Source organism: Idiotropiscis lumnitzeri, chromosome 7 (genome assembly GCF_059441095.1).
Source record: "Idiotropiscis lumnitzeri isolate Australia: NSW breed Sydney's pygmy pipehorse chromosome 7, RoL_Ilum_1.0, whole genome shotgun sequence".
Classification (NCBI taxonomy): domain Eukaryota; kingdom Metazoa; phylum Chordata; class Actinopteri; order Syngnathiformes; family Syngnathidae; genus Idiotropiscis; species Idiotropiscis lumnitzeri.
The window spans coordinates 2,188,445-2,205,746 of NC_142397.1; the positions used below are offsets into that span (position 1 = coordinate 2,188,445).

Below are 17,302 nucleotides of genomic sequence, written 5' to 3' on the forward strand. Positions count from 1 at the left end.
GAGTTATGTGGTTAGTTGTTATAAAATAAAACAACACTGTTCATTTTACTTCAACATTGAGCTTTAAATGGCAAAATCACAGAAACTATCCAAACTTTAATGACGTTTAACAATTTTCGAAAGGGTTACCACTAAATTGGGGACTGAGCACCATGAGAAGCACTCACCTTTGTTCTTCTGACAGATAAATCATCTATTTGTGGGTCTCAACATGCCTCCAAATGTATGTCTTGTATATTAGGTGCCCCCCCCCCTCCTCTGATCATGATGCCTCAAAACTCACTCAGGGAACATTAGAAAAGAAATTCCCCATGCAAACCCTTTGCATCTTTTATAACAGGGCGCATGAAAACATCTCATGGATCCATGACCAAAATGTAACCGGAAACCTGCCATTTTAGTTGAGTCTAAGCTTCCTCATTCTCTCGTATGAGTCAGCCAAATGTTTGGAATTCCACCCTAGAATGGCTCCTTCAAACCAAACGGTCTGACTTCCTGTTCAATTTCCAGCATGGGTCCTTGAGACCTTCCTGTTTGTCTTATCTGCAAAATTACATGAATTGTTTTTGTGAAACTGGTGTGAGGCTTTCATTTTCTTCCTCCAGGGGGCACTCGTGAGTGCCTGAAGAGTGAAAATATGACTTTTTTTCATGACAAAATACAAGGTTAAGAAAAATAAGACGTCTGTCTACGAGGATGCTCATTTGAAATGAATCCAGAGTGAGATACAAGTCCACCAATTGCAAAATGGCTGACTTCGAGTCTTGAAAGTGCGTGAAGAGCAATTTTTATTTTTCAAACTTTCTCGTGGGCAGATTGAGTTGTCATGTAGCAACCCCCTAAAAACATTTGCATCAGAACACACAAGCTTGTAAACGTTTCTGGGTGAGAAGAATCAACAAGGTCCCAATCCAACGCTAATTTAACGTTGCTTTCAACGGCAACGTTCCTCACTTCCTGGTCATGAAGCTCTGCAGCATGTCGATGGGAAGCGGGAAGACGATGGTGGAGTTCTTCTCGGCGGCGATGCTGTTGAGCGTCTGCAGGTAGCGCAGCTGCAAGGCGGACGGAGCCTCGGCGATGACCAGCGAGGCTTCCTTGAGAGCGCGGGACGCCTTCATCTCGCCCTCGGCGGCAATGAGCTGACAACAAAGACGTCATTTGGTTAGTGTGCCATTTTGTTTTAGGCGGTGGCGGCGTTGGCGCCATCTGGTGGCCAAATGTGAACTGAGATGACGAGCTTCATTTATTCAGGCAATAGAGTTGTCTAATAAAAAAGAAAGTGCTTTATGCCATTTTTTTTTAACGTTTTAACCGTCCTTTAACTACTTTTCACTTTTTGTGGCAAGGCTCAGTCCCTATCCAGCACAAAATGCGAACATGTGAGCTAAGCGCTAACAGTATTCAGGAACTTGACTGAAAATAATTTGAGTCTAAATTTGAATGAGGCGATTCTAATAAGACTTTAAACACATTTGTCCTTGATAAAATGTGACTGGTGGATTGTTTTCTTGTTCGTGGTAACAAGCTAGCATAGCTTATTTACTCTTGCTAGTAACCAAACTCCTGTGGTCTGCTTTTCAATGTCACATTATTAATCAGAAAATTGAATACATTTTTGGTGTTAGATTTAAAAAAAAAAAACAATCCAAATAATCTGTCCCGTTCATTTGCCAGTTGCAAACGGAAAGAAGAAAGGATGCAGGGCTTCTCGTCCACCTTGGCCCGCGCCTCCCGACTGGCCTCCGCCTCGGCCGCCATGGCTCTCTGCAGCTGCTGAGGTAACTTGACGTCTTTCATCTCCACTCGTTCCACCTTGATGCCCCACGCGTCCGTGGCTTCGTCCAAGGATTCCTGAAGACCACGTTCGTGTCAGCACATGTCACAATCTTGAACTCATTCACTCCCATTGACGGCTAAAGACGTCAAAGATTTTTTTTTTTTTTTTACTCGACTGGTAGTGAATGAGTTAAGATGAATTTTGAGGAATTACAGCTACATCTTTCTATAAAAAGAACAATCATATCAAAAAGTTGCTCTTTGTTTTTGTAATTAATTGTCACATTATTGACTTTATTGACTCATTCGACTTGAGCAAAGCATTGTGTGCTGACGTGAAGTCCAACTTTTGACTTTTTGTGGCAGAACCTGCATGCTGAGCGAGATGCCCTCCCTGTCCGACAGCAGCTCGGCCAGGTTCTTGGTGCCCAGCACGTTCCTGAGGGTGGTCTGAGCCAGCAGCCGCGTGGACGAATGCGCGTTGGTCACGTTGGCCACCGACGAGATGGGACACTGGATGCGGAAGTACACCACGCCGTCCACGCACACCGTCACAGAGTCCTTAGTCAGGATCTGACCAGGTAATAAAAATAAAATACAAAATGCTAAAATAATCTACGGCAATCTGGCACGCAAATCATCAGGATGAAGCTCATGATATCAGAATATAACGTTCTTCGAGGGTGTGTTACCTCTTGTGGTGGGATGTCAAAGGACACGGTTCTCAAGTCGACTTTCACAAAGTTATCGGTGCAAGGTATAACAAAGAAAAGCCCTGCAAGGAAAACTGGTTGTCATACCGAACGTGCCGGAATTCTCTGAGCCAGCGGCTGGCTCGTTGAGTCATACCGGGTCCTTTGGCTTTCCTGTCGACGATTCGACCCAGTCTGAAGATGACAGCTCGTTCGTACTCCTTCACTATCTGCGTGTCGAGAGGAATTAGTACTGATGGGTCAATGAAGCTTCAAATCTGCTTCATGAACCAGTTGTCGTATTTTTGGACTCCAGTAGATGGCGCTCTCTGTTCAACATCGGGCTGAAAGCACACTGACTTGCCATTTTTTTAACCGTATTTAAAGCAACAGTGCCATCTAGAGGACTCCAAAATATAACAACTGGTTCATGAAGCAAATTTGAATCTTCATTTTCACGTCAATGGGAATTAGATCACTTAAAGGTGATATTCACTAAATTAGGTACACCAACACAAGTTCCGTAAATCGCGTCAAAGGAAAACCTACACTGAACTACAAGTGTGCATACCTTGACACACATAAATATTGTGAGCGGGAAGGTGACCCCGATGAAAAGGAGCGATATGATCACCAAAATCCAGCCGAAGCATCTCAGCCTGCTCGAGGTTTTATCTGCGGAGGAACACAACCAAACACCTGACTGGCTTCTCTCGACACACAAAGGCCCTTTTCTGTTGACTCAACCCGCTAATGCTTAGCTACCGTCGCTAGCGGCGCCGGTGTTGTCCAAACACGGCGAGATGGTGTCATTTTGTAAAGAACAACGACAACAACAAAAAAGATCAACTTATCACCTTCAACAACGTCCGTGGAGTTGATCTCAAGTTTACCCTGCGTCATCATGTCAGCCGTGCTGGACGTCGTGGAGATCATCAGAGAGCAGGTGTGTGTGTGTGTGTGTGTGTGTTGAATCTGAGGCGACGAGGGGCCCGTCCTCGCGGGTGCCAACAGGACAGCGACGACTCTGCACGTCTTGGCTCGGTCACCTCGACACCTGCCGAGTCATGAATAATCAACGCGTGTGGTGCAACACGACACGCGGGGCAGGCGCACGGACACTCGTGTCCTTCTTCGCTTTTGTAACTTGAGCCTTTCACTCACAATCTGGTGATTAAATGACCAGAGAAGAATACGAAGAAGCTGTTCACTCACGTAGTTTTTTTTTGTTTTTTTTTTTAAACCTGCCTTCAGTTAATTGCTGTTTTTGTTTGCTGGGGCCAAAACCATTTCTAATATAAATGCTGTGCTTTGGCGCCATCTTGAGGTATCATGATGACAAGGATGTTGAAGTGAGGAGAGCAGCTCGTTAACTTGCCTAATTGAACAAAAACAAAATAGGGTAAATATTTTAATCAAGCGCTTTGCTGATTTGGTTAGCAACAGAGAAAGACGACGATGTAAAGTGTGCTGAAGATAAAGAAAAATAAGATCAAGATAAATGATTTCAAAACTTTTTGCACCATTAATATGACCTCCACCGGGGGTAAGGAAAAATAAACCACCGAGATAATGTTGTTGCAAAAGTGTGCACACCCTCTTATCTGCCCACTAGAACAGCTGAACTTTATTTGGCCGCTTGAAAATGGTGGCAGGGGTGAGTTGACTCTCATTTAAAATGAGTTTGAAAGCGATTGCTGAAGTCTGAGCACAGTCCCGTCGTCCAGTGATGAGACGGAGCGCACATTTATATGACTCGTTAATTTTGAGTTACCCTCGTGAAAAGGTTTTACTGCTTGTTGGCTAAATTAATGGTGGAAAAGGTTTTGAAATGATTTATTTTGGGTTTGTATCACAAAAAATGAAGAAGGGTGTGACGACTTTTTACATCCACTCTATTTATTTTCAAGTCATGAATTGTCCCCAGTTTCCCCCCCAGTGAAAATGCAGCAACATTTCAACATCATTCTCACAATGATTGATTGATTTCATTTTTTAATGCAATTTTGATTCCCATTTCACTTCAACAATTGACATTGAAAAACATTGCAAAATAGTAAAACTATTGCACAGTAGAAATTGCTGCCGGCCACAACGCCGCAGCTAAATGAGGTAGCTCTCACTCATTCACTTCTCCGAATGGCAATTGCACACTTTCTGTCACGTGTAAAAGCACCAAAAAAATCCTTAAATAGACCCCTTTCGGGAAATTTGGAACCCCCCGTGCCCCAGACCTGAACTTAAAACGATTACAAAACTTCGAAAACGGCGAAATCAGGCGCCAACCGCCTCCATCATGAACTTTCGAGTGAACTCGTAGGCCAAGAAGAGCGCGCCGTTGGCCGGGAAGGTGCGGATCATGGTGGGCGTGAGGCCCGAGTAGAGAGCCCTGAATCCTGCCAGACAGAAGACGCGTCACTTCACGAAGCACACTGGCCGCAAAAAGTCATTTGGAGTCTTACCCTCGTTGCGCAAGATCCCCATGAAGGTCTTCAGGAAGCCCTCTTGCCTCCCGGCTAACGAGTACACCTGGATCCGGGACTTGACGCAGTCGATGGGGTAGATCAACAGCCAGAGGCAAGCGCCACCGAAACCGCCGCTGAACATGAGCGGAAGAATGCCTGCCGAAGGTTTGATTGCTAAACTTCCCAAGCGGGTAATGACGGGTCAATGAAGCTTCAAATCTGCTTCGTCAACCAGTTGTCGTATTTTTGGTCTCCAGTAGATGGCGCTCTCTGTTCAACATTGGGCTGGAAGCATCTTTTTAAACCTTTTATTTAAAGCAACAGTGCCATCTACAGGACTCCAAAAATACAACAACTGGTTCATGAAGCAGATTTCAAGCTTCATTTTCCCATCACGACAAGCAGGTGACCAAAAACAAGTCGATTCCAAAACGTGTCGCCTACCGATGCCCTCCTTGTCCGTCTCCATGTAACGTGCAAATGTGGAGCGGCTCAGTTCGTAGCCACCGAAGAAGCAGAAGTAGCCCGGGAACTCTCTCACGATGGTGGACGTCAGACCTTGGTAGAAGCCCAGCGGACCGTTTGTCTCCATCACCGACTTCACCACCGTCCAAACTCTGAAAATTGTCACAAAAAGGCGACGCTTCCAATAAGGGCAAAAAAAAGAACAAACAACTTTGAAATCATCATCCAGCACGCGGACCTCTTCTGTCCTTGGGCGATCTTGCCGGAGGCTTCCATCTCGTACATGGCCTGCAGGCGACATTTGACCAGCTCGGAGGGGCAAAGAACCATCGATGAGAAGATGGAGGCCAGAGACCCGGAGAAGGCTTTCTGAACATCACTGGTGAGTTCAAAGAAGCTCAATTCCGGCTTTTTGGGATGCCTCAAGTGGATATTTACCGAGTCTGTCTTTGATCCACTTTGAAAAGCTGTTTTTCCTCCCACTCCCTCGTTCATTTTCGGTTTTGTGCCCCAAACGTACAGTAGAAGCCGCACCTGAGTTCATTCACGCCGACCAAGGAGCGGACCACGTCCTGGCAGAAGCCGTAGCTCAGAAAGAGCACCGAGTTCTCGCAGATGTTGGCAACCAGAGCCGGAGTGGTGCCCTTGTAGAGGCCGCGCAGGCCGACTTGTCTGAAGGTGGACACGAAGCAGTGAAGGAAGCCGCGATACATGGTGGGAAAGGTCTGCATCTTCACCTTGGTGGTGTCCAGTGGCTGCCCGCTGAGAACGCAAGCTGTGCCGCCTGTGAGCATTCAAAAGATTTTGAGTGTTTATTGGACGGGCACAAACGGCAAGCGAATCCAAAACGGGAACACTCGCAAGGAGCTCTTTTCGACCGCAACTCACACTAAGGTGCTCGCAGACACACATCCAGCGCAATAATATTACAGCGCAGATAGTAACGACACTTTATAAACCCTTCTTTTTTTCATTTGGAATTTTAATTTATTTAAATTGTAAACATTATTTTTTTTATCTGAGTAAATTCCATTCCAAGTTTGGTCAGGGAATTGATTCAACAAACAAATGACAGTATTGCAGTTTTTGTTCCAATGCTCATGACCTCATGATATTCCCTCAAATAGGACAGGTGTGCTGCTCTTAAGTGCTCCTTGCACAATCTTACTGAGTCATGCGACGACGTTGGCTTGCCATTATCTAAATGACGCTTCCGCATAATGAACAATTCTCCTGGTTTTCATTCAGCCGTGCCAAGAATGGGCAGCACGGACCGGGAAACCGACGGCTTGAAGCGCCAAGACACGCATTGGGAACATGAGTGAATCCAAAGAGTGTTGCAAATGTTTTGGGCCATTGACGTTTGAACGTGAACTTGCCTGCTGCTCCCGCTGTGAAGTCAATGATGGCCTGAAGAATGGGATGTGGAGCCATGTTGCATCAGCATGAGCTGGAAAACCTGCAAAGAGAAAAATGTCCTTTATGTCCTTCTAGCTATCTATCTAATGTAAAAAGCAAACAAAGTATACTTTCAGCAACCTTGTAGATGACAAATTCAGTGTAACGCCTTCACTTCCTGCTTACCTCTCGTAAATTCAAAATTGAATAGTGAAGGCCACTCCCAAGCAACTAAAAGTAACGACTACCGTGCAGGATGTTTTTGACTTGAGGCGCAACTTCGAGAAGTCGTCTGATCAGTTTGGATGCGTGCAGGGCGCCCGCGACCCCCCTCAAAAAAAAAAAAAAAAAAAAAAAAAAAAAAGCACCGGTTGGCGAACCGATTGCGAAAGCGGATGTAACATCCATTGTGGTATTTTAAAAAAGAATAAAATGAATTACGCCTTAATGTCAGTAGATTATATTTAATCAATAATGAACCTAAATTATTAATTAAAAAAAAAAAGACCAAATTATGCTGACACGAAATTTGCAATGCGGAAGAGACGGCAGCCATGGTGCGTTTGGGTGTCATTGCGCCTATTAGCCATTAGATGTCAGTAGATTCCCTGTTTTAAACCCCGGCAAGTCTGATGACGAGACAGCAGACTTGTTTGCTTTTTACCCATTACCAGCAGGTCAACTTCAATAATATTCAAATAATTACAAAGAAAAAAAGTTCCTGGTTTGTAAAAATAATGAGCAAGAGCCCAACATGTTTGCAAACGGCAGTAAAATATGCAGAGAAAAAACAATGTGACAATAAACGACAATTCCATAAATTGTTAAAATAAATTGTAAGGAATGAATCTAGCGCATTTAAGAGGCTAAATGGATTCAATGAATATTTTCACGTTCTTCTCTATCGCCGTATTTTGAATGTGTGAAGTGTCAGTCCAAAAGATGTTACTTATGTAAATTGTTAAACAATAGGCATGGAAAAGTAACAAAAAATGTAAATGTTTATTGAGTGATCGGTTCATTATTCGAATTTAATCAGTTATAGGCCAAAATGGAAAATTATCAAGTGTCAGTTCATTGGTCCAAAAAATATTTATTCACATCAAATAATCTTTTTCTTTTGCCAACAATGACGTTGACTTATCGTTAATGACGGGCGGAACAATGGTTTTCCTGTAGAAGATTGTTAAAAGGTACATGTATCTCAATTTTTTTTATTTGGTGGTGTGCTATGTTTATTTTTTTTCTCATGTGTAATATGCACCATTTTAAGCTCAAAGGACAACAGGTGTGACTTTTGGAAAAAAAAATCCTCTCAGTCTTAAAAGTTGCCATTAAAATATGTAAACACGACAGGAGTTCATTGTTGGGAACAACCTTTGGATGCCCTTTCATGTTTACTAGGCCAAAGAATGAAAACAGGTCCTCTTTTCCTTTTTTGTTTTTGGGCCCTCCTCCCTGCAAACCACTCGGGTGTCATTGATTGGTGAGCCGCGGCTGTCAATCAAAAATGGGCGTGGCCAAGCGCCAAACGCCACTTCCAGTAAAAGTGCTCACATGCTGCACGGCGCGCAGAGTCAACAGGCTGCGCCGTACATCGACGCGCCAGGACGCTGCGCACTTACACGTTTGTCCTTTTCCCCCCCACCACGTTTCCACGCTCTTTGGACACATTTTTCAACCTTTGATTTTTTTTTCAGCTGTCATGGGATGTAGCTTCCAAAGTTAACTGACTTTCTGCGGAGCTCCCGCGTTTCCCGGACGTGTGTTTACCTCGCGTGTTTTTGTTTTTGTTTTGTTTTGTTTTTTTGCCACCACCATCGAGGGGTGGGGGGACATAGTAACACCCCATCCCATCTCGACCACGATGGCGGAAGCGGCCCAGCAGCAGCAGCATCAGCAGCCACACCTGGTGGACATCGACCCGGACTTCGAGCCCCTGGCCAGACCCCGCTCGTGTACTTGGCCCTTGCCCCGGCCGGAGTTCGTCAACCCGGGCGACTCCAACACCTCGTCGCCGGTGCCGTCCATCAAGCAGGAGCCCGCCGGCAACGAGTACATCAGCAATCTCAGCCTCCTGGAGGAGAACGAGGACCTGTGCGCCGACTTCCAGTGTCAGGAGACGTGCGTCCACCAGCATCCCACCCCACGGCCGCAGCATCAGCATCAGCATCACCCCAACGCCGCGCTTCAGCAGCATCCCCATCCGCAGCAGCCCCAGCAGCAGCAGCAGCAGCAGCAGCAGCAGCAACAGGTGACCCTGCTCTCCTCTCCGGTGGCCAACTCGCCGTCGTCGGCCACAGCCGCCGCCGCCGCCGCCGCTGCCCAGAGGAAGAGCAGCTCGTCCCGGCGCAACGCTTGGGGGAATATGTCTTACGCGGATCTCATCACCAAAGCCATCGAGAGCTCCCCGGAGAACAGACTCACCCTGTCTCAGATTTACGACTGGATGGTGAAGAGTGTGCCTTATTTCAAGGACAAGGGGGACAGCAACAGCTCTGCAGGGTGGAAGGTAAGTTGCTGTTGTTGTTGTTGTTTCAGTGTGATGGACTTGTGGGGAAAAAGTGGTTTGTGCTGTAGCTCTCAAACTTTTTTTAATTTTTTTTTTTACATCAAGTGCAACGACACCTACAAAAAAAAATCTTGGTCTACATGGGCCACCATAATCACCAGCATGTATTTTTAATTTGCCGATGTAATCTGCAGTTTGAACAGTTTAATGTTGGGAAAATTAAAAACTGTCTTTTAATAATCATTCATTTCAATTCAAATGTGTTGCCCATAGAATGTATTAAGGCTTATTCCAAAGTAAATATTTGAAAACTGTTTTTAAAAAAATGCACATGAATTGTACTTTAAAGTTAAATACAACCGAACTCATCAAATATTACTGTACTTGATTAAAAAAAAAAAGAGTTTAAGACACGATGTCATGATGCCCAAATTATATAATAAGTGATGCTATCATGTGCCACTAGAGGGAGCCTGTGTGCCGCTTATGGAGCTTTTACCACACTTTCTCAGCGCCGTGTCAAACAAATTTTTTGTTTCGGGCAACATAGTAGTCCCCGTTTCCCTCAAAGGATCATTGGAATTTTTAAACCATAAAAATTAAATAAAAAGCATTTCTTGCAGTTTACCCGTGAATCTAATGAGAAAAATGCCGTAAAAAAATGGAGGCATTGAGTTTGCGGCCACTTGAAAGAAAAAAAAAATTACCCAGTGGTACGTTTTATTACGACTGGATCATCATATAAATCGGCCAATTTAATATATAATGTTTTTATTTTCTTACACTTGAGAACATGACACAAATAAATAGAAGTTCCAATTTTAAATCCCCACCCAAAAAAAAAATCATTCTTCTTTAGTCTTGTAAAATTGAATTTTTTAACTTCAAACTACGTCGCTTTTATTCTTACGTCATTTGCAACTCAACCCTCGTAAAATGACAACTTGAATTGTGTCATATTGCTTTTTTGGCCGATTTTCTAACCGATGTTAAGGACCAAACTTGTGACTGAATCTTAATCGATGCGCGTTTGTGCATTTTCTACACTGCCAATTTGAAATAATCTCATGTTTTTGAATCAAGGGATTTGAATTAAACCTAATTTATCAATTAATCGGCAAAATAATCGACAGCTAAATTGATTATTATTATTATTCATAACCAGACCTATACTAATAATCTGATTACAAATTTTTGGTATTCCCAGGAAGGGTACTTTTTATCCTTTGTATCGAAAAAAAAGGTCAAAAAGCAAAATCCGCTTCCTTTGCTCGTATTTGACTTTCGTGTTAGTTTTGTCGTTGTCCTCGTTGGCGTTCCTCCTCCGTCCAGTTGAGTTGCGTTGCTTCCGTGATCCATGACAGTCATCTGACTTCTCCCTGCTCCCTTTGATTTCCAAAGTCCGCTGACTCGACAGGGGCCCCGCGTCGCGGCGTCGCGCGATGGCAACACGTGATTCTCGTCTGGACTAATTCACGCAAAGTGAATGAAGCCAGATGAAAAGGAACCCGTGAGTTGAGACTTCATGGGATGCTGAGGACGGCCCAGGGGGGGGCGGCGGCGAGGGCTTTGGCCTTGACTCTTTTAGATGTGGCGTGACCGCCATCCGCCTTTGCAGTAGCTTGAATGGTGTCTGGCGATAAATTGATGGCGAGAAATTCATCTGCGATTCATCACAGCCGTCCCTCCCACCCCCCCCGACCCTGGCGGATGTTGAAACGCGCCGAGGTGACCCCGGCGTGTCATTAATGAGGCGGAATTCAGCAGCGTGCACACACACATGCTGTTCGCCATTCATCCGTTTGACCTGGCTGTTTACAAAAGCTCCCGACTAATGAAGGGCTGTCGGATTGTGTCCCGTCAATCAGATTAGGCTCGCAGGAAAAAAATAAAACTTGCTCATTGTGGCCAAAACCTTAAAAAAGGAGATTTCCAGGTGCGCTTTTTTTTTTTTTTTTTTTAAATTGGTGATTCTACTGAGTGGCACAGTGGGAAGCGTGGAGTGTAACTGCACATGGGACGGAGTTTTGGTTCTTTTGGTATTTTCGTAGACGGATGCGGGTAGAAAGGGGCATATGCGCCGTTGTGGGAGTGAACACAGCCAACCTACTTCCTGACCGATCAAAGCTGCTCCACTCATTGTTGTTGACTTTGTGGAAGCAGAAATGGACTTGTTGGAGTCTAGGCAGGAGATGGAAGCACACAAAGTACGTTTGACATAACTCTGCCGTGACCAGTTGGGGGCGCTCTTTAAAATATAGATGATAATGAAAACGTGGTTGGATGCTTTTTGTACAAAAAAAAAAAATCCTCGAAAGTCTCTTTGATGAGCAAAGTAGGGCATACACAAAAAAATGTCGGTTTAGGTGTGCCTCGCTTCTCAGAAATGTTTGGGAATTCAATACGAGAACCCACCCCTGCGATCATCCAATGTGTGAGCGGCAGATTTTGCTGCGATACGTTGTTATTGTTATGTTAGCCCGTGACACGCTTGTTGTTGTTGTAAGTCCAGTCTTCATTTACTCTGCCGTTCCCACCGCGTTGCCACACACCCGCCGAGTGCACCGAGTGAGTCATCGAGCCGCACGCATCGACGTGAACTTTGAACCCCCGCAGCAGCTCCAACGTCTTGAATTGAATTCGTCATAGGAGGTAGGGGGGGGAATCAATAAGATTATGTAATATAATCACATCATAACGGTGACTCGTTGTGGGAAGATTTGTGTTGATGATGCTCTTTAAGCTCAACTTTGCTTATTGGTCGCAAGACTGAGCGTGTCACCCAAGTGTGTGAAACCACAGCCCACTGAAAAAATAGATGCTTCTTGGTCTTGCTAGCATTTTTCTAACGCCTTCACATCTCTACGTTTTAAAATATATCCACTTAACACGCTGGCTGAAATGTAACCCACTGCGTCATCGCGGGCCTCTCGCCGCGAGCTAGCTTGTAAGCTAACACGCTTCCGCTAGCTTCACTTGGTCGACAAATGTGCCGCGGGTTCGTTGGGAGGAGAAGAAAGTTGAAAAGGAACTTTGTGCTCATTTGACATGAGCTACCTACGACCATTTTATGTCGTAAGATTTGAAAAATGGGTCGTGAGGGGATTTCGTGTTTTGATATCGTTGAGCATTGCGACTCTCACCGAGCTCATATCGGCGTCGTTTTGCAGCCGCGTCAACAACATTCGTAAAATAGTCCAGTCGCGCTCGACACGTCCCCGGCGTGTTTCGAGGTTACGACAGAGCGCCAGAGACTCCGTCCCGATGAGACACGGTGGATCATTTACAGGACCGGCACTTGTTGCAAAAGCGACCGTTTTCTCGCAAGGCCTTCTTCTAATTGGGCCGAAATTTGTTTCCGTTCAACAAAGCGGTACCATGTTGGCGGAATCATTGTGTCCTGTCTACCAGAAAATCCTGCTTGCATTTTGGAAAAGGAAGCAAGTTTTGAGTGCTCCGTTGCCTCATTTGCGAGCCTGTCGATGCATATTACGCAAAGCCGGCTTTTTTTTTTTAAGCAGTTCTGCTGAGATTGTCTTTTCCAAGCAGTTGGAGGCTCTTTTCTTCTTGGTTGTCACCCTTCTTGAAGAAGCTCCCTTGTTTGTTTTTTTTTTTTATGTTTGCTAACTTGTGGGCTCACTTTTTGTGACTGATTCGCACGTTGATGTGTGCGACGAGTGTGGCTGCAAAATTGCGGCAATTTACACAAGGAATTTACAAACTGGTGTTTGGCTTTTAACAGGATTATTCGATATCGTGGGAGAAATATATTTTAGCATATCGTAGCAGTATTGTGCTACCTTTTCGTACGAATGCCCCAACTTACGACTTTTTCGAGTTCCAGGCGGATGGACGTGATTTTCCAAAATAAAACTCCTTTCAGACTGATCCTGAACCCAATTTTTTTTAAGCTAGTCCGTCTACGTGGCGAGTTCCGAAACGGCCCACGGACTGGCGCTGGTTCCGAACGGCTGATTCGCAGGCCGCCTCCGCATCACGGCGACAGACGCCTCCTTTGCGTGTCTTTATCTTCATGGACGCTCCTCCATTCATTGCGGCGGCTCGACAAGGGGGGGGGGGGGGGGGGCGCTCGCCGTAGACGGTGCGAAAGTGTGGGAAAAGCAGCGTGGCATTCACAGCGGCGGGGGGGCCTCCCGCGCCTCCACTCGGGGGGGCTATCGCACATTGTCTTCTCGGTTTACTCTTCGGGGACGGAGCGATTGCGTCTGGCGGGAAGTGACACCACCCTTTTGATTGGCATTCTTGTTTTTTTGTCATGTGAAGTAGACGTGACAGCACGGTGGAATAATGATTGTCACGTCTGCCCGACATGTCTTCATAGAAGGCTAAATCTTCTGGCGTCGTGCTTGCGATTGTATTAGTATTATTAGTGTCTCAATATTTCGTTGCATCCATTCTCGACGGCGAGGGCCTCGGCTTTCGCAGAAAAAGCCCAGACTTCTCTCTCCCCAGCTTCGTCCAGCTCTGTCTGGGGTTCCAAAGGTGTTTTCCAGTCTACCCAGTGCGTCCTGGGTAACCTCGGCGTATCCTGCCCATCACATGGTGGCATTTCTTTATGCCGTGACAGCTCCTGACGCTTCACGATCGCTGACGTTGCTATCACGCGCCTATGAGTTCTTATTTGGAAATCCAAGTTGTAAACAAATCTGAATCACCATTTCCCCCCCCCCCCCAACACCACCCCGCCAAGACGTTCTCCGCCGGCGCCGCTTTTGGCGGGCTAGCTCGTCTTGGAGCGAGTCACGCGCCCGCCAACTGAGTCACCACGACGGCGGACAGTTGTGCCAGGTGCGACCCGCTCGCAGGAGCTCTCTGGCTGGACGTCGGCTGGAATCAACACGGGTCCCCCCCCCCCCCCCAAAAAAAAAAAAAAAATGGAACAACTGTCCAGGCCTGCTTTCTTTCAAGTGACCCACATTGGGTTCAGAGGCGGCAAAAGTAATCGCGCTCGGTATTTCAGAAGAAGTGCAGATACGCGGGTAAAAGTAAACATGGGTTAATGTAGATGTAACTGAAAAATTGCAGACTCTGAAAAGCGCCAAAATAAAAATACATTTTTAGAGTTAATTCTATTATTGACAAGACTAAATTTGGTAACTTGACGCAGCAACAAAAACAACAAAGATAGTTTCCTTCATTTTTTTTAATAATAACTCAGTGCTTAGTGTCACGCGTTAGGTTTAAAAAAAAAAAAAACCCCGAAGAACTATCGAGTGTTAACCGATTGAACTGGCAACCAAAAATTGTTCAAATCGGCAGTGATAACTGAAAAAATAAAAGATACACCTTTTCAGTGTTTTCACCTATATATAAGCTGCGGCAACTCTTTTCGGGGAGAAAACAAACAAACATACAAGCCGCACCAGGCTATAAGCCGCGGTTTTCTATGTTAAAAAAAAATTGTCGCATGTACAGAACGATTTTGTACTGTGACATAAAGATACATAAACAGATTTTTAAAACAGTGTCTTTTAACACGCCAACAACTTTGCGAATTAAAAGAGAAAAAAATAAATTGAGATTTATTTAAGCTTATTTTATTAACTCTATAGCGCCCCTAGTGGTGAAGGAAAAATCCACAGAAAAGCCGCACCGGTGTATTAGCCGTATGGTTCAAAAATCGAGGACAAAAGTAGCGGCTTATAGTCCGGAAAATATGGTAGATGGACTTGAAAATTCTTTCAGAATACAAAACGTTTTTTGTCTTCTCCACCACTGGTTGTTTTTGAAGAATTCGCTTGGAAATGTTCCACGTACGCAAACACGCACACACTCGGTTGTGCTTTCTCCGTGTTGCTGCATCCCGCGTGTCGCTGCGCAAATATTTACCGCGCTTTGATGTCGGCGCGTGGATCGATACAGCTGCGGCGTTCCCTCTGTACACGACGCACTCCCGACCCGGTATTCCTCGTTCCGCTGCCGATAAACACTCCCTCCCACGCCTCAAAACAAACTGGAGTCAAACATGGCGCTCCGAGCTGGTTCATGGCCCGCCGGTCGTGAGCACGCACCCGCTGACTTCACTCGGTCATGCGTAGGCACGCCGAGTTCCAGAATCACTCACAAAAAAAAAAAAAAGAGGTCAAGTATGTTTGTCACAACTGCGTAATTTTGTTGACGTCGTATTTTGTCCGACTTGAATAAAAACTCCTCATATTAGCATCATTGATGACACCACGGCTGGACAAATATTTTACAAAAAGACACTTTCACACTACTGAGTGAGTTTTGGACGACCTAGCTTCTCTTAAAAGGTCCGTCTTGAAAATGTCCTCGCAAGTGTATCTGCAATGAAATTCCCTCCTTCGGCCATTTCGGTTTAAAAAATCAAGAATATATTTTAGATTTTCGAACGGTCGGCAGTTACGACGTTCGAGTGTGTTGATTCGGCATAGCGCCGCTCCCTCACGAGTGAGAATCCAATCACAAGACGCGTTCATCATCTTCACTGTGACCAACTCGTGATCTGATTGGCTATCGCAACTGTCAATCAACGGTAAAAGAACCCCTTGAGAGACAGAACAGACGCCCGCGCGATTATGTCCGAAGGCGTCAAATAGTGTGAAATCTGCCTGGCAACACGAGCTATCTGAATTCTGATTGGATAAAAACTCTCACCTAAAAATACAACACTAGGATATAATGTGAAGAATATGATCATGATTTCTGGATTATGTTTGGCCAGCAGAGAAGGCCTTGAAGGCCACTTCAGTTTTCACGGGTCACTTAAAATTAAATAGAGGGATTGATTGATCTAAAATCTTAAATTTGACGCCTATGTGCGATCATGTAGGGAAGTTGGTCATTTCCAGTCTTCAGCCATGTCGAAGAATGTCATGGCACAGTTTGCAGTTACACACCATTCCAAAACAAAAGCGGACTAATGAAAATCACGTGTCGATGTATGTTTACGTTGGGAGGCCACAGAGTCTTGAATCCAGAAGTTATCGATCGAGAAGCCAACGTGCTAATAACTTCATTTCTCTGCCGACTTTTATCCACATGGTGTACAATTCCCACCAGTGGCAACTTTAAGCTAAGAATGAAGGCATTCTAGTCTCCAGCGCAAAGCTGATTTGGTCATCGACGTTCCGAAACAAGCTCATAGTCTGAATGTGTATTAGTGGGAGGATGAGGAGGGGGGCGGGGCAGGGATTTGATAGAACAGCAGCGTTCCTGTTTCTCCCGCTTCAGCACACACACACACAGACTCACGTCACCCCTGAAAGCGGTGGAGGAGTCCAAGCTTGGCATGGCCCCAGGACAGAAGGGGCAGCTGTGTTTCTCAGGCGAGGAGCTGAAGGAGCTCAGCCCATTTCCTGTCCCGGTCGCCTGCCTTTTCCATGCCTTGTCCATTCCTTACCAATAGCAGACCACACTTTGTGCCTCGACCCCCCACTGGCCCACCACCACCACCACCACCACCTTTGTCCCACCGTATGTAGAGTGGAAGGAGAAATGCGGCCGCAGTGAGCAGTTGAGACTGTTTGCCACTTGTTAGGAGTTGCATAAGAAGACGTTTACTGGAATCAAGGAGCCGCAGGCCAAAGTCTGGTGCCACTGGTTAGTCAGCGGAACTGTGAGGCACTGTGTTAGAGGTGGAGTGTGCGCAGGAGTGTGTTTGCGTGTGTGCGTGCGCGCATGCGTGTGCAGAACCTGGGCCTCATAATTAAAGCCCTGCTGCTGGCAGATGCACAGACACCATGGCAGACAGACACCCTGGCCAACGCAAGGAACATTCCAACACATCTTTCTTGACTCGTTTTCTTTTCTTTGCTTATTTTCACTTCATTGTGATGAAATATTCTGGCTTTTGCTTTGCTCCTGCCATGATAATATTAACCCTAACCCTAACCCTATAACCCATCCCTAACCCTAACCCTAACCCTACCCCTAACACTAACCCTAACCCTACCCCTAACCCTACCCCTAACCCAGACCCTAACTCCTAACCCTCACACTAACCCTAA

At 45.5% G+C, this 17,302-nt stretch overlaps 4 protein-coding genes across 5 annotated transcripts in view; 2 read left to right on the plus strand and 2 right to left on the minus strand.

Moving 5' to 3' along the window:
- Nucleotides 1-17,302, plus strand: part of LOC148333052 (1,4-alpha-glucan-branching enzyme-like) — a 123,120-nt gene that overhangs the window by 79,080 nt on the left and 26,738 nt on the right. The window lies entirely within an intron of this gene.
- Nucleotides 772-3,440, minus strand: stoml3a (stomatin (EPB72)-like 3a). Its single transcript, XM_088301317.1, has 7 exons — nucleotides 3,329-3,440; nucleotides 3,043-3,146; nucleotides 2,629-2,701; nucleotides 2,472-2,554; nucleotides 2,149-2,352; nucleotides 1,720-1,854; nucleotides 772-1,142 (listed from the first exon to the last, which is right to left on the minus strand). Exons 1-7 carry the CDS (start codon nucleotides 3,405-3,407, stop codon nucleotides 951-953), a joined length of 870 nt encoding a protein of 289 aa, XP_088157443.1. The 5' UTR covers nucleotides 3,408-3,440; the 3' UTR covers nucleotides 772-950.
- On the minus strand, nucleotides 4,350-7,140 carry slc25a15a (solute carrier family 25 member 15a). 2 transcript variants are annotated; one of them, XM_088301314.1, is made up of 7 exons: nucleotides 6,986-7,140; nucleotides 6,781-6,860; nucleotides 5,936-6,185; nucleotides 5,640-5,780; nucleotides 5,381-5,553; nucleotides 4,934-5,092; nucleotides 4,350-4,867 (listed from the first exon to the last, which is right to left on the minus strand). In XM_088301314.1, the coding sequence occupies exons 2-7, from the start codon at nucleotides 6,833-6,835 to the stop codon at nucleotides 4,746-4,748; spliced, it is 900 nt and encodes a 299-aa protein (XP_088157440.1). In that variant the 5' UTR covers nucleotides 6,836-6,860; nucleotides 6,986-7,140; the 3' UTR covers nucleotides 4,350-4,745. The 2 variants fall into 2 exon arrangements, with proteins under 2 accessions (XP_088157440.1, XP_088157442.1); XM_088301316.1 differs by lacking the exon at nucleotides 5,640-5,780.
- The window catches only part of foxo1a (forkhead box O1 a), a 28,056-nt gene continuing 19,114 nt past the window's right edge, over nucleotides 8,361-17,302 (plus strand). The window contains exon 1 of the mRNA XM_088300932.1: nucleotides 8,361-9,311. Coding sequence (XP_088157058.1) covers nucleotides 8,667-9,311 — 645 coding nt within the window. The 5' untranslated portion in view covers nucleotides 8,361-8,666. The remainder of the gene's footprint in view (nucleotides 9,312-17,302) is intronic.

Bases quoted from the DNA above. Each gene is read 5' to 3' on its own strand.
- stoml3a (XM_088301317.1), bottom strand. From the start codon at position 3,407: ATGATCTCCACGACGTCCAGCACGGCTGACATGATGACGCAGGGTAAA. The intron at 3,147-3,328 runs GTGATAAGTTGA...GTTCCTCCGCAG, and splicing joins CTCCACGGACGTTGTTGAAG to ATAAAACCTCGAGCAGGCTG. The intron at 1,855-2,148 runs GTTCTGCCACAA...CGTGGTCTTCAG, and splicing joins GCATCTCGCTCAGCATGCAG to GAATCCTTGGACGAAGCCAC.
- slc25a15a (XM_088301314.1), bottom strand. From the start codon at position 6,835: ATGGCTCCACATCCCATTCTTCAGGCCATCATTGACTTCACAGCGGGA. The intron at 6,186-6,780 runs GCAAGTTCACGT...GAATGCTCACAG, and splicing joins CTTCACAGCGGGAGCAGCAG to GCGGCACAGCTTGCGTTCTC. The intron at 5,781-5,935 runs GTGCGGCTTCTA...TGAACTCACCAG, and splicing joins GTCGGCGTGAATGAACTCAG to TGATGTTCAGAAAGCCTTCT.